General features: G+C 47.1%; 1 protein-coding gene across 10 annotated transcripts in view; it reads right to left on the reverse strand.

The window, feature by feature from the left end:
- MUC16 (mucin 16, cell surface associated) overlaps positions 1-13,689 on the reverse strand; it is a 118,725-nt gene that overhangs the window by 24,873 nt on the left and 80,163 nt on the right. For 8 of the 10 annotated variants that reach the window (XM_070792754.1, XM_070792756.1, XM_070792757.1 and 5 more), the window contains 9 exons: positions 13,095-13,130; positions 11,364-11,488; positions 11,143-11,210; positions 10,337-10,509; positions 9,102-9,137; positions 5,519-5,643; positions 5,361-5,428; positions 4,302-4,474; positions 2,585-2,620 (listed from right to left, as the gene is read on the reverse strand). In XM_070792754.1, the coding sequence (XP_070648855.1) occupies positions 2,585-2,620; positions 4,302-4,474; positions 5,361-5,428; positions 5,519-5,643; positions 9,102-9,137; positions 10,337-10,509; positions 11,143-11,210; positions 11,364-11,488; positions 13,095-13,130 (840 nt within the window). Of the gene's footprint in view, positions 1-2,584; positions 2,621-4,301; positions 4,475-5,360; positions 5,429-5,518; positions 5,644-9,101; positions 9,138-10,336; positions 10,510-11,142; positions 11,211-11,363; positions 11,489-13,094; positions 13,131-13,689 lie in introns of those variants that run through there. The other 2 variants (XR_011567512.1, XR_011567513.1) reach the window with 2 other exon arrangements.

Consider the following 13,689-nt stretch of genomic DNA (forward strand, 5'->3'; position numbering starts at 1 on the left):
AATCAACCTGAAGGTCACTTGCTGATGTGATGGCTCCAGCAACCAGTGAGGGTTGGCTTAATGATTTGGGGACTCATTTTTTGCGCCCTTATGTAGGCGTGGAGGGCTCTGTGAAAACACTGGTGGCTTTGTCCTTTCCCAGGAGAAAAGGGCACTGATGACCCCAGACATCTGTCATAGTCTCTCTGCTTTCCAACTCTCTGTCTCTGTCTCTCTCTCTATGCACATATATTTATATTTAAATATAAATTTATAAGTGAATGTATACTATGTAAACATGTAGTTAATATATTGTATATTATGTAATATATAAATAAATATACATATCTTCCCATATATATATATGTGTGTGTGTGTGTGTATATTTCTTTCTCTTTCTCCTCCCCTTACAGCCAGGTGTGCCAATCTTTTATGCATTGGTTAAAAAAACCCAACAGTCTAGCAGCTATAACCAACCTTTCAGCATCTCAGTGGACTGATGTGTAAGATAATATAATAATGACTCCTGCTTCAAAGGTTGTTATGAAGTTTCAACAAGTTAATTTTTGTAAGACATTTAAGCACAGTGCCTGGAACAGATGGATCAATAGTTGGGGTGACTTGTATACACCCCAAGAGGAGTAGAATAAAGGAATGTATGATGCAAGTGAGACGAGAGACCCCTTGACTTGACTCTAGACTAGATAAGCACAGCAGGAGCTAAGTGATTAAGCGAAAACTTTTCTCTGGGATAAAACTTTACTTCTCTCTCCTCCTTTCCCTCCACTCCTTTCTATGTATGACTACTTCCAGCTTTCCTTCTGCTCACCTTTCCTTCCATGTTTCTTCCCAAACATTTGTCCTTTCTTCTTCCTTCTATCCTTTCTTCCTTTTTTCCACCCACCTATCCGTACACCTGTCCTTTTATCCTTCCTTTCTTCTATCCATCCACTTATCCATCCATCCACTCATCCATCCTTCTTTCCTACCTCACTTTCCCTTCCTTCTTCCCCTTCTTCTCTCCTTCTATGATCCTTCTGTCCCTCTTTCCTTCATTCCCTGCTTTCTTCCATCCATCTTTCCTTGCTCCCCCCTCCTTCAATCATTTCCTTTCTTCCATCCATCCGTCCTTTCATTCCATTCATTCCTATTTCCCTCCTCACATCTGTTTATACATCCTCCCTCCTCCCCTTCACTTTCCCTTCTTCCATTCATCTTTCTGCCTTTCATCAGCTCATCCATCTTCTCTCTCTCTCTCCTTCCACTCATCACTTCTTTGATCAGTGATGGACCCAAGGACAGTTTGGGTGTGTTGAAATAACACACTCCTAAGGCAAGGGTGAGTTTCCCTGATGTGTTAATAGTAAAGAATCTGCCTGCCATGCAGGAGATGCAGGATACACGGATTTGATCCCTGGCTTGGGAAGATCCCCTGGAGGAGAAAATGACAATCCACTCTGATATTCTTGCCTGGAAAGTCTCATGGACAGAGGAGGCTGGCAGGCTACAGTCCACGGGGCAGACAAGGGCGGTAGATTCTTGAAAACCTACAAGGTCCTCATTACAGGATTTGCTGGGAATGCATTTTGGTGAACACCTATTATGTCTGGTCCATGAACTAGAACATAATAGGTGTGCACCAAAAATCAGCATGTCTTTTGAGATAAACTCACTATAAATAGCAAGAAATGACAACATGAGTTTTGGAATTGCATGAACTCTTGGTTTTCTTAGTTATCTGCTGTGTAGCTTGGGATTCTGAGTCTAGTTTCCTCAACTGTAAAATGGAGCAAAATCACATGACTGCATGGAGAATTAAGGTATAGAGTGCATATACTTTAATGAATTGTCCCCCCATTCATATGTTGAAGTCCCAGTCTCAGTTCCTCAGAAGGTGACTGGAGACCTCCCTGGTGGTCCCGTGGCTAAGATTCCCAATGCATGGGACCTGGGTTCGAGCCCTTGTCAGGGAACTAAGATCTCACATGCCAAAACTAGGAGTCTGCATGCCGCAACTAAAAAACGATCCTGCATATGCACCTTAAAAAAAGGTCCTGAATGCTACAACTAAAGATCCTGCATGCCATAACCAGCACCCGAAGCAGTCAAATAAATAAATAAAATATTAAAAAAAGAGTACTAGGGAGATGGTGTTAGGAGAATTAAAATGCAAGCCATATGAAGGTCAGAATATAGTGGGATAACACTTGTTTTTCAGTCACTCAATCATGTCCAACTCTTTGTGACCCCATGGACTGTAACCCACCAGGCTCCTCTGTCCATGGAATTCTCCAGCAAAAAACACTGGAGTGGGTTGCCATTTCCTTCTCCAGGGGATATTTCTGACCCAGGGATTGACTTCACGAATCCTGCATTGTGGGCAGATTCTTTGCTGCTGAGCCATGAGGGAAGCCGGGTGGGAGAACATAAATGTGTCTAAAACCTCCTGGGCGGGAACTTCCCACCAGGAATCAGGAGAGAGAGAAGGGATAAGGTAAGGACCTTCCAGAAGCTTCCCTCATGTAGGACAGAGGGTGAAGGAGAAAAACTGCTTTCCAACCCCAAAGTGGAGGCGGGCCAGGAAATCCAGGCCAGGCATACTCACTGGTGGTAGTGGGGGCCAGGGCTGCATAGGTGTAACCTGCAGACAGAAGATGAGAGAAGCTGAATCAGCATTGGGGTGAACGTAAAAGATTAAGGGATATATGGTATTTGTTCTTCTCTTTCAGACTGTCATATAGAATTAATTAAGTCAAAAAGAGTAAAACAAATATTGTATATAAACGCATATATGGGGAGTCTAGCAAATGGCCCTGATAAACCTATTTGCAGGGCAGGAATAGAGACAGAGACATAGAGAAAGGACACGTGGACACAGCGGGGAAGGACAGGGTGGGATGAATTGGGAGATTAGCATCGACGTCTATACACTGTGTGTGTGTGCTGAGTTGCTTCAATTGCATCTGACTCTGTGTGACCCTATGGGCTGTAGCCTGCCAGGTTCCTCTGCCCATGGGATTCTCCAGGCAAGAATACTGGAGTGGGATGCCATGCCCTCCTCCAGGAGATCTTCCTGACTCAGGGATTGAACCCACATGTCTTATGTCTTCTGCATTGGCAGGCAGGTTCTTTACCACTAGCGCCACCTGAGAAGCCCTTATATACTCTGCTATGTATGAAATAGCTAGCTAGCAAGCTCCGAGAGTTGGTGATGGATAGGGAAGCCTGGAATGCTGCAGTCCACGGGGTTGCAAAGAGTCGGACATGACTGAGCAACTGAACCGAACTGGGAAGCTACTGTATAGCACAGGGAGTTCAACTCAGTGCTCTGTGATGACCTAGATGGGTGGGATGGGGGCGGGGTGGGAGGCTCAGGAAGGAGGAGGGGTATGTATGCTGACAGTTGATTCACACTGTTGTACAGCAGAAACTAACACAACATTGTAAAGCAATTATGTGCACGCATGCTCATTTATGTCTGACTCGTTGTGACCCCATGGACTGTAGCCTGCCAGGCCCCTCCAGGATTTTACAGCCTTCCAGGCCCCTCTGGGATTTGCCAGGCCTCTATGGGATTTTACAGGTGAGAATACTAAAGTCGGTTGCCATTCCCTTCTCCAGGGAATCTTCCTGACCCAGGGATCGAACCCTCTCTCCTGTATTTCCTGCACTGGCAGGCAGATTCTTTATCACTGAACCACCAGGGAAACCCCAATTAAAAAAAAAAAATGAAGGAAGTTATTTCAAGGAAAAATTGAAAACATGTTATTGAGAATTTGAAGCATTTTAATGGATTAATGTCATTATTGCTATTAGAAAAATAAAATTAAGCAAAAGTAGTGGCTCAGATGGTAAAGAATCTGCCTGCAATACAGGAGATCTGGGTTCGATCCCTAGGTTGGGAAGATCCCCTGAAGAACCCACTCCAGTATTCTTGCCTGGAGAATTCCATGGACAGAGGAGCCTGGCAGGCTACAGTCCATGGAGTTGCAAAGAATCGGACATGTCTGAATGATAGACACTTTCACTTTCATACAAAAAATAAAATAAAAAATATTATACATTAAAAAAAAGATTAAAGAAGAGGGTGGATTTAGGGACCTATGTGGGGAAAGCAGAGAAGAAGAGGTGGTGGAGTGATGTTCAAGAAGAAGCAAGCAGGCAACAAGATTGGGCAGAACCAAGTTATTACTTCATCATAATGAAGACAACCCAGACCAGAAGGAGAAAAAGACGGATCAGAGCTCCCTTTAGAAGAATGAAAACAATGGCAACTCAAGTCCCCCTCCTCTTGATAGACCATGGCTATAACAGTCCCTCACCATTCACGTAGAGGCTATTTCGGTCCAAACTGAAGGAGCCCAGTTGGGTGATGCTGTCTGTCTCACGGCTCAGTTCCCAGTACAGCTGCTGTTTGTTCAGTGCGGGTCTTGCGGGGTCAGAGCGGAGGCTGCAGACTACATTCACTCCAGTGGCTGCTCCCCTCTTTTCGGGCCTAGAGAAGAAAAGATGTAGGAACGTGGAGTACTACGGAGGAGGCCGTCTAGGTGTGAAAGGGAGGAGGCTAAGGGAGATGCTGAAGGCATTAGCTTGGACGGCTGCAGGGGTTCTCCTAAGTGTCTTTCATCTGAGACCAGCCCCTAGCAACTCAGGACAGAAAATGTTTTAATTAGAAATTTGCAGGGGTGTTCCCTGGTGGTCCAGGGTTAGGACTTGGTACTTTCACTGCCCTGCTTGGGTTCAATCCCTGGTGGAGGAACTAAAATCATGCATGTGATGTGACCAAAAAAAAAAAAAAAAGAGGGACTTCTCTGGTGATCCAGTGGTTAAGAATCTGCCTGCCAATGCAGGGGACATGGGTTTGATCCATGGTCTCGGAAGATCTCACATGCTGCAGAGCAACAAAGCCTGTGTGCCACGACTGCTGAAGCCAGCGCACCCTAGAGCCCGAGTTCCACAGCCAGAGAAGCCACCACAGAGAGAAGCCCATGCACCACAACTAGAGAGTAGCTAGCCATAACGAGAGAAAGCCTGCGCAGCAACGAAGACCCAGCAACGCCGAAAATAAATGAAAGCATAAATAAATAAATCGATTTCTTTAAAAAAAGGAATTTGCAGATAGGAATTTGCACTGATTATCCCACTTCTTCGCAGAGGACAGCTTTCATTTGAAACAAAATATCATACAGATTCTGTAAATAACAATGATGCCTTGTTTCCAAGCATGGAGCATAGTACCATCTGGGCATGAAGAAGGCATGAGGGGTTATGGTGGGCACTGGAGCTCAGTACTTCCAGGGACATGCCTAGCCACTGAGTCCAGCGCCCAGTGCAAGAGGGTCCACTGACCGGATGAATCATTCCATCTGAGGGAGTCTCACCTGAGCAACTCCAGCCTGCAGCCAGCATAGAGGGGGCCGACACTGGTCTTATTGAGCAAGACCCTGAGCTGGTGGGGAAAGAGAGGGAGGTGAGCCGAAGGGACGAGAGGATACACAGGGGCAAGGTGGACCTAACAGAGGCCGTCCAAGGGTCTCACTCGGTGCTGTAAGATCCTTTCGGTGGTGCTGAACTTCGGAGAAGATGGGCGCCCCATGTCCTCCGAGTAGTGCATGTTGGTGATGGTGAAGTTCAGGGTGAAGGACACCAGGTGAAGGTCAGTGGCTGCAGTAGGGGAGGAAGAGAAGGATGTCCAGTTGGGGCCACAGTCATGGCCAAGGTTTCCTGGGAGACTGGGACTGACATATACACCCTGTGTGTGCTAAGTTGCTTCAGTCGTATCTAATTCTTTGAGACCCTATGGGCCGCAGCCCACCAGAATCCTCTGTTCATGGGATTCTCCACGTAAGAATACTGGAGTGGGTTGCCATGCCCTCCTCCAGGAGTTCTTCCTGACCTAGAGATCAGACCCACATCTCTCACATCTCCCTCATTGGCAGGCGGGTTCTTTACCACTAGGGCCACCTGGAAAGCCCATAATACACTACTGTGTTATTAAAATAGATAATTAATGAGAACCAACTGTACAGCAGAGGGAACTCTACTCAAGGCACCAGAAGCAGATTAAGGAAAGCTGTGGGCTTCTCAAGCTGAAGGAGAGAACATTCTGGAATTGCCAAGACATGAGGAACCTTCGTTCATTCATTCTGTGAGCACTTATTGAATACCTAGTGTGTGTGAGGTTCTGTGTTGGACTCTGCGTGCCCAAAGATGAATAGGGCATGGGACTTCCCTAGTGGTCTAGTTGTTAAGATTCCACACTACCGATGCAGGGGGACGGGGTTCAATCCCTGGTCAGGAAACTAGATCTGGTGTGCCACAACTGGGAGTTCACATGCTACAACTAAAACTTGATGCAGCCAAATAAATAAAATATTAAAAAAAGATGAGTAGGGTAAAGTCTTTCATTGTGGCCAGTGGAGTGAGCAGGTCATTATGCTGCAGGGGAAGCTGGGGGTGGGGGATGGTGTGCAATTCCAGGATGGTCACCCAGCCAATGACTGGGAAAGATTCTTAGAGGAAGCATTATTTTAAGTGTAACCAAACCTATGAGTAAGAGTTAGGTGAATAGGAACGGAGCAGTGTTAAGCAGAGGGAACAGCGTGGCTATAGTCCTGGCAGGACGGCAGAACAATTACACTCAGAATGAAGTGCATTGGCCATGGGGGAGTGTAGGTGTGAGACTGGAGGGATCCTCTGAGCCCAGAAAACTGGGGCAGTGGTTATGCGGGACAAGGGTCTGGACTTGATTTGTAGACCAGATGGGGCCATCCAAAGATTGTCCACAAGAGAGGAATTAGGGCTCCCCTGATGGTCCAGTGGTTAAAAGTCCACCTGCCAATTCAGAGGACAGGAGTTTGATCCCTTGCCCAGGAAGACTTCACATGCCACAGAGCAAATAAGCCCATGCACCTCAATACTGAGCCTGTGTGCTGCAACTACAGAAGCCCGAGCACCTGAAGTCCGTGTTCCACAGCCACAGAAGCCACTACAGTGAGAAGCCTGTGCACCGCAACTAGAGAGGAGCCCCTGCTCGCTGCAACTAGATCCAGCCTGCAAGTGGCAGGGAAGGCCCAGCACAGCCAAAAATAAATAATAAAAGACAGGAATTATATGGACAGAGGCTCATTGGGAGGGACACTGCAGCTGCTGGGGGGAAAACTGTAGGAAGCCAGTGTGGAAATGACTGCAGTATCCAAATGCTGGTGGCCCAAAGAAAGATTAAGCAATGCAGATGCAGGGAAAGGAAAGACTCTCAAGACATTCCGAAAGGAGATGATTTTGTGATGGACGGATGTGGGTGGTGAGCAAGAGGGAGGGCCTAAGCTGGCACTCATGTCCCTACCTTTGGTGATGGGGAGAAGGAACAAGTTTGGGAGAGGATGATGATGTTAAGGGTCAGAGACCAAGAGGCCGTGTGATGTCTGGCAGCTGGGCGAACCCAGGGTTGGGAGCTGCTGTGTGGTTGGGACTGGACTCAGGGTTTAGATTCTGAACAACTGGACCCTAAGCAGCCAGATGGCCCTTAAGATCCATGGAAATGGATGTGTTCACTCAGGGAAGGTGAGTAAGCAATGAAGGAAGAAGTGATCTTGTGGGAATGATTTTGTAAAAATGCCTTGGGTACCAGTAAGAGCCTTTCTACCTGTAGGTTTGGAGGATGGAGCCAGAGAAGACACTAGGAAGAATGTGGAGGTCCAAGCAGAGGAAAAAGACACCAGAAATGAAATTGAGAGTGGTACATCTGTAAAGAAATAGTGGCAGTGGTGGTGGTTCTAGTTATTAAAATGTGCTTCTTTTCAGTTCAGTTCAGTCACTCAGTTGTGTCCAACTCTTTGTGACCCCATGAACCGCAGCACGCCAGGCCTCCCTGTCCATCACCAACTCCTGGAGTCCATCCAAACCCATGTCCATGGAGTCAGTGATGCCATCCAACCATCTCATCCTCTGTTGTCTCCTTCTCCTCCTGCCCTCAATCTTTCCCAGCATCAGGGTCTTTTCAAATGAGTCAGCTCTTCGCATCAGGTGGCCAAAGTATTGGAGTTTCAGCTTCAACATCAGTCCTTCCAATGAACACCCAGGACTGATCTCCTTTAGGATGGACTGGTTGGATCTCCTTGCAGTCCAAGGGACTCTCAAGAGTCTTCTCCAACACCACAGTTCAAAAGCATCAATTATTTGGTGCTCAGCCTTCTTCACAGTCCACTCTTACATCCATACATGACCACTGGAAAAACCATAGCCTTGACTAGATGGACCTTTGTTGACAAAGTAATGTCTCTGCTTTTCAATATGCTGTCAAGGTTGGTCATAACTTTCCTTCCTCTTTTAGCAGTGGATAAAGAAGATGTGTGTACACACACACACACACACACACAGGAATATTACTCATTCATGAAAAAGAATGAAACAATGCCATTTGCAGTAACATGGATGGGCCTAGAGATTGTCACACAGAATGAAGTAAGTCAGACAGAGAAGGAGAAATATCATGACATCCATTACAGGTGGAATCTAAAGAGATATGATACAAATGAACTAACTTACAAAACAGAAAGAGACTCACAGACTTAGAGGATAAGCTTAATGGTTGCAGGGGTGAGGGGGAAGGATGGGGGAAGGGATAGTCAGGGAGTTTGGGATGGCCATGTACACTCTGCTATACTTAAAATGGATGACCCACAAGGACCTACTTGTATAGCACAGGGAACTCTGCTCAATGTTATGTGGCAGCCTGGATGGGAAGGGAGTTTGGGAGAGAATGGATACATGTATGTGTCTGGCTGAGTCCCTTTGCTGTCCACCTGAAACTATCACAACATTGTTAATCGGCTATACTCCAATACAAAATAAAAAGGTAAAAAAAGTAAAAACAAAGAAACAAAAAATGTGTCCTTCTCTGCCCCGTGTAGCCTGCAGTCAGGGCACCATCCTCAGTTGTGTGTATCGGGGAGGGGAGGAGAGGTGACTCTTGCCACCTGCAATTCAGTCCACGTTTGCTATGCAGGTCCTCTGGGCCACTACCATCCAGAGGGCTGTAACAGGAGGGAAGGGTTGGCTGGTGAAACAACTCCTGTTTTTCAGGGGAAGGGAGGTGGTTATAGGCACATAGAAATACTCACTGTTGGCAGTGGTGGCTGAGGTCCGATGGGAGTAACCTGTAAAGAAGGGGTGAGACGATGAGAAAGGGGATGGAGAGACGTTTAATGAAGAGACAGCTTGGCCATTGGAGAGATGGCAGCTGGACTAATATGGCTCTGAGTCGTTAAAAGGAAGACCGCGTGCTCACCGGGAAGGGATCAAAGTCTACTACTGCCCTCGGTCTCCAGAGAGACAAAGGTGTGCTCTGTTGTTGTTTAGTCGGTAAGTCATGTTGGACTCTTTGTGATCCCATAGACTGTAGCCGCCAGGCTCCTCTGTCTGTGGGATTTCTCAGTCAAGAATACTGGAGAGGGTTGCCATTTCTTCCTCCAGGGGGCCTTCCTGACCCAGGGATTGAAACCGAGTCTCCTGAATTGCAGATGGATTCTTTACCACTGAGCCACCTGGGAAGACCAAGGTGAGCCCTAAGCACTTTGAAACATGAGTCCGCAGTGGAAGTGCAGAACCCTTCTGCAGCAGAGCCCACTCAGTGGGGATGAAGAGACCCACCCCCAACATAGCCCCTCACCACTGATGGAGGCACTGTCATCACAGAAGCTGGGAGAAAACATCCCAAGTGCTTGGGTTGGGGACCTCATCATCTTGGGGAATCCAGGAAGGAAGGGGCTACACCTGGGACTTTGGTGGGTATTGGTCTCTGTTTTCCCAGGGTTGGAGGGAAATGGGGGTAGGGAGAGGAGGCAATGGGCTCCTGGACTCTTCTCTTCCCAAGGGCTGGGATTCAGACAGAGGGTTATAGAGACTTCTGAGGCCTCTTAATACTGCTAGGCGTGGTGAGCTGAGTTTGGTGGTTGTATCCTACACATGTAGGGGGAGGAAGGGAGAAGAGGGGGAAAGATGAGTCAAAGTGAAGAAAGGATAGGGAGAATGTGGGGCCTCATGAAATGCAAACATTAAAAAAATGATGGTGGTCTTCCCTGGTGGTCCAGTGGTTAAGAATTTGCCTGCCAATGCAGGGGTCATGGGTTCAATCCCTGGTCTAGGAAAATTCCACATGCTGAGGAGCAACTAAGTCCATGCACCACAACTACTGAAATCCACATGCTCTAGAACCCATGCTCCGCAACAAGAGAAGCCAGCACAATGAGAAGCCTACACCCCACAACAGAGAGTAGCCTCCTCACTGCAACTAGAGATTGCACGGCAACAAAACCCAGCAGAAACAAAATAAATAAAAAGGATGGCAGACCCTCACCATTGACGTAGAGACTGTCCTGGTCCAGGGAGTAGGGGCCCAGCTGGGTGACACCGTGTGTCAGTTGACTCAGCTCCCAATACAGCTGCTCTCTGTCCAGCCCAGGGCCCACTGGATCAGGGCGGTGGGTGCAGACAGCATCCACTCCAGTGGCCGCTCCATTCTTTTCAGGCCTGGGAAGAGCAGCAGGAGAGGAGGTTGACAGTAAATGGAAACTCTAGGAGTAAGGGAGGGTATCGAGATCTCTGGGGATAGGACAGGAAGGGGCCAGGGGAAATGGGAAGGCTGGTAGAGAGGTGAGAAGTCAGACTTAGATTTTCTGAGAGCACAGACTTCCAGCCAACCTGGGACTTTAAGCAGAGTTGGTGTTGGGGGGAGGAAGTATTTCAATTAAATTGCAAATCTGAAGCCTGCTTCTTTCTGGGATGGGGACAAGAGAGCTCACACTGGAGACAGATGAAGAGCTGGATAGGTGAACAGCTGGAATTTGGGATTAAAGCAGGTTAAGAAGGCATGTTTCTCTTGAGAGAAATCATCAGGATAGAATTGAAAACCTAAAGGAAATGCCCTCATTGGTCAAGGGGAGGAGAGGGGGGGAATTCAGAAGGATGACCAGGCTAGGGGCTCAATCCTGCTGATAGTCTGCAGAATCTGGGGCCTGTTGGGGGAAGTCCTTGGTCCTTAAGTCGGTGACTCCTGAGTACCACCTCAGCTGAGGATACAGGGAAGACAGGAAGGAGGAAGGTCAAACTCCTTGGGTCTGGGAGCACTTGAGGCAGCTCTGGCTGCCAACGCCAAGGTCTTACCTGAGTGCTGTCAGTCTGCAGCCTGAGTATAGGTGGCCCACACGGGTGTTCTTGAACAAGAGTCTGAGCTATAGAGGAGGGAGAGGGAGAATAGGAAGTGTGAGGGTTGGGAGACGGGCAGATGTGATATGGGCGTGGTTGGCATCCGTGGGAGCAAGGGTGAGGTAGGTGGGGCTTGTGTTTGGTGGGCGGGGCAGGAGTGAAGTGGGCGGGGCTCTCACCAGGTCCTGCAGGACTCTCTCCGTGTTGTTGAACTTCCAGGAACCAGGGCGATGCATGTCTTCCACATAGAGCAAGTTATTGATGGTGAAGTTGAGGGTGAATGGCACCAGGGCAGGGCTGGCTACTGTAGTAGGAGTTTGCGAGAGATATCCACTGAGCTCACCCTATGCTCAATAAGCTGGGGCATGGGTCATCCCATGTACATGTCCTCAAAATTGGGGAGGGTCTTCCTCCAGCATGGGTAGTTTCCACAGGGAGATCCCAGACATCGCCCCCACTGGAAGCACTGGGGATAGTTATGGAAAAGTGCACTAAAGAGTAAATATTGGGTTGGCCCAAAAGTTCCTTCGGGTCTGTCCATGTGCTATAACAGAAGAACCCAAACAATTTTGGGGCCAACCCAATATATCCATAGGCAGGATGCAAGCATATCTGACTCTTCAGTTAACTAAAATTCCAGACAGATGTCCTGTTTTTTTTTTTTTTTTTTTGAGCTTTTTTTAAAGAAACAATTATTTTTCTGAGATTCATCTACTTATTGTTTTTAAAATTTTGTTTGAAGAAATGCTTGCATTGCATTTTTATGGGTAAGACTCTGTTGTAAGTACCTTCCTTACATTTTAACTCATTTACTTCTTGAGGCAAAACCTTTGGAGGGAGATAGTATTCTTATCCCCATTTTACAGATGTAAAAACTCAAGGGAGGTTAAGTAATTTGCCCCAAGCCATTTAATCTATAAATGGCAGAGCATAGAATGAATCCAGCTGTGTGGTCCAGGAATCTGTGCTCCTAACCCCTCCACTTAGGACCACTGGCAAGAACCACCTGTAGTGACCACTCATTCTGGCCTGAGTGGTCAGTGGTGAGAACTCCTTCGGATGCCCTAGCTGATGAGTATCTAGAGATTCAAGCAAGCCAGAGATAATGATATCTCAGACTCTCAGTCGGGTCAATGGGTGGTATTGAAATCTACTCTGGGCCAGTTGGAGGCCAGGAATGGGAAGCTGGCCTCTGATCAAGCCAGAGTCTGCCTAAGTCCCTGACCAGGACCTGTGAGACAGCTATACTTGTAGCTCATGCTATTCCTTTCTTTTCTGGAAATAAAAACTAAATTCCCTGAAAGAACCAACTCTTCTCACCACCAAATCTCACCCATGATAATGCTAATTATAATTCAATATTTACTTGCACATTCACATCTTTAGTCTCTGTCTTTCATGTTGGAAGGCCATCTAAGACTAGCCCTTTCTATTCTCTTTGCTGCTGTATCACCGGGGCCTTTTACATAGTAAGTGCTAAATAAATACTTATCAAATGAATGAATGAATGAATGAGTATGATGATCTCCAATGACCAAGTGGCCAAGATCTTTGCAGGAAAAAAGTGCAGAGAGGAAGCTCCTACCAGTAGATACTGAGATGGGGGCCATAGAAGTCGCTGGGAAGATGGTAGAGGTTGTGGCAACTGAGAGGAAAACACAGCAAGGCAAATATAGCAGTAGAGAGGGCTTCTCTAATCAAGGAGGGCCCATCATGGAACCTTAAGATCCTTTTCCTGTTCAGCCTAAGGGCTGTACCGGGCTTGTCTTTTCCCAGCTGGAGAGTGAAAGTAGGGAAAGTCCAGAGATTTCTTGGTTCCTTCCACCTCTGGGTACATGGACTAAGGATAACAGGGAGGAAGGATGGGCCCCAAAGCAATGGGACATTAGGGCCCACAAATTACTACTCACTGCTGGGGGTGGAGTTCAGGGCCTGATGGGTATAGCCTGCAGAAAGAGAAGGAGACAAAAGATCAAGGTATAAGGATGGTGGGGTGGAAGTGGCAAGAATCTGGGGCAAGAATTTGAGTTTCTATGAATCTATTTATTTAATAGATTTATTTAATACCCACACTGGTAAAGAATCTGCCTGCCAAGCAGGAGACACAGGTTCAATCCCTGGGTCAGGAGGATCCCCTGGAGAAGAAAATGGCAACCCATTCCAGTATTCTTGCTTGGGAAATCCCATGGACAGAGGAGCCTGGAAGGCTACAGTCCATGGGGTTGCAAAAAAGGTGGACATGACTTAGGGACCGAGTCACTATAACAGCGATTTATTTAAGTAGTGTTCATGGGGCACCCTCAAAGTGTAGACCGTATAGACAAACCTTAGAGAATGCAATGAAAACAGAGAGATTTTTTAATAGATTAAAAAAAAATGTGGACCACTTTTAAAGTCTTTTATTGAATTTGTTACAATATTGTTTCTGTCTTATGTTTTGGCTTTTTGGCCACAAGGCATGCAGGATCTTAGCTCCCTGACCAGGGGCCGAACCCTCACCCCCTG

Source organism: Bos indicus, chromosome 7 (genome assembly GCF_029378745.1).
Source record: "Bos indicus isolate NIAB-ARS_2022 breed Sahiwal x Tharparkar chromosome 7, NIAB-ARS_B.indTharparkar_mat_pri_1.0, whole genome shotgun sequence".
NCBI lineage: Eukaryota > Metazoa > Chordata > Mammalia > Artiodactyla > Bovidae > Bos > Bos indicus.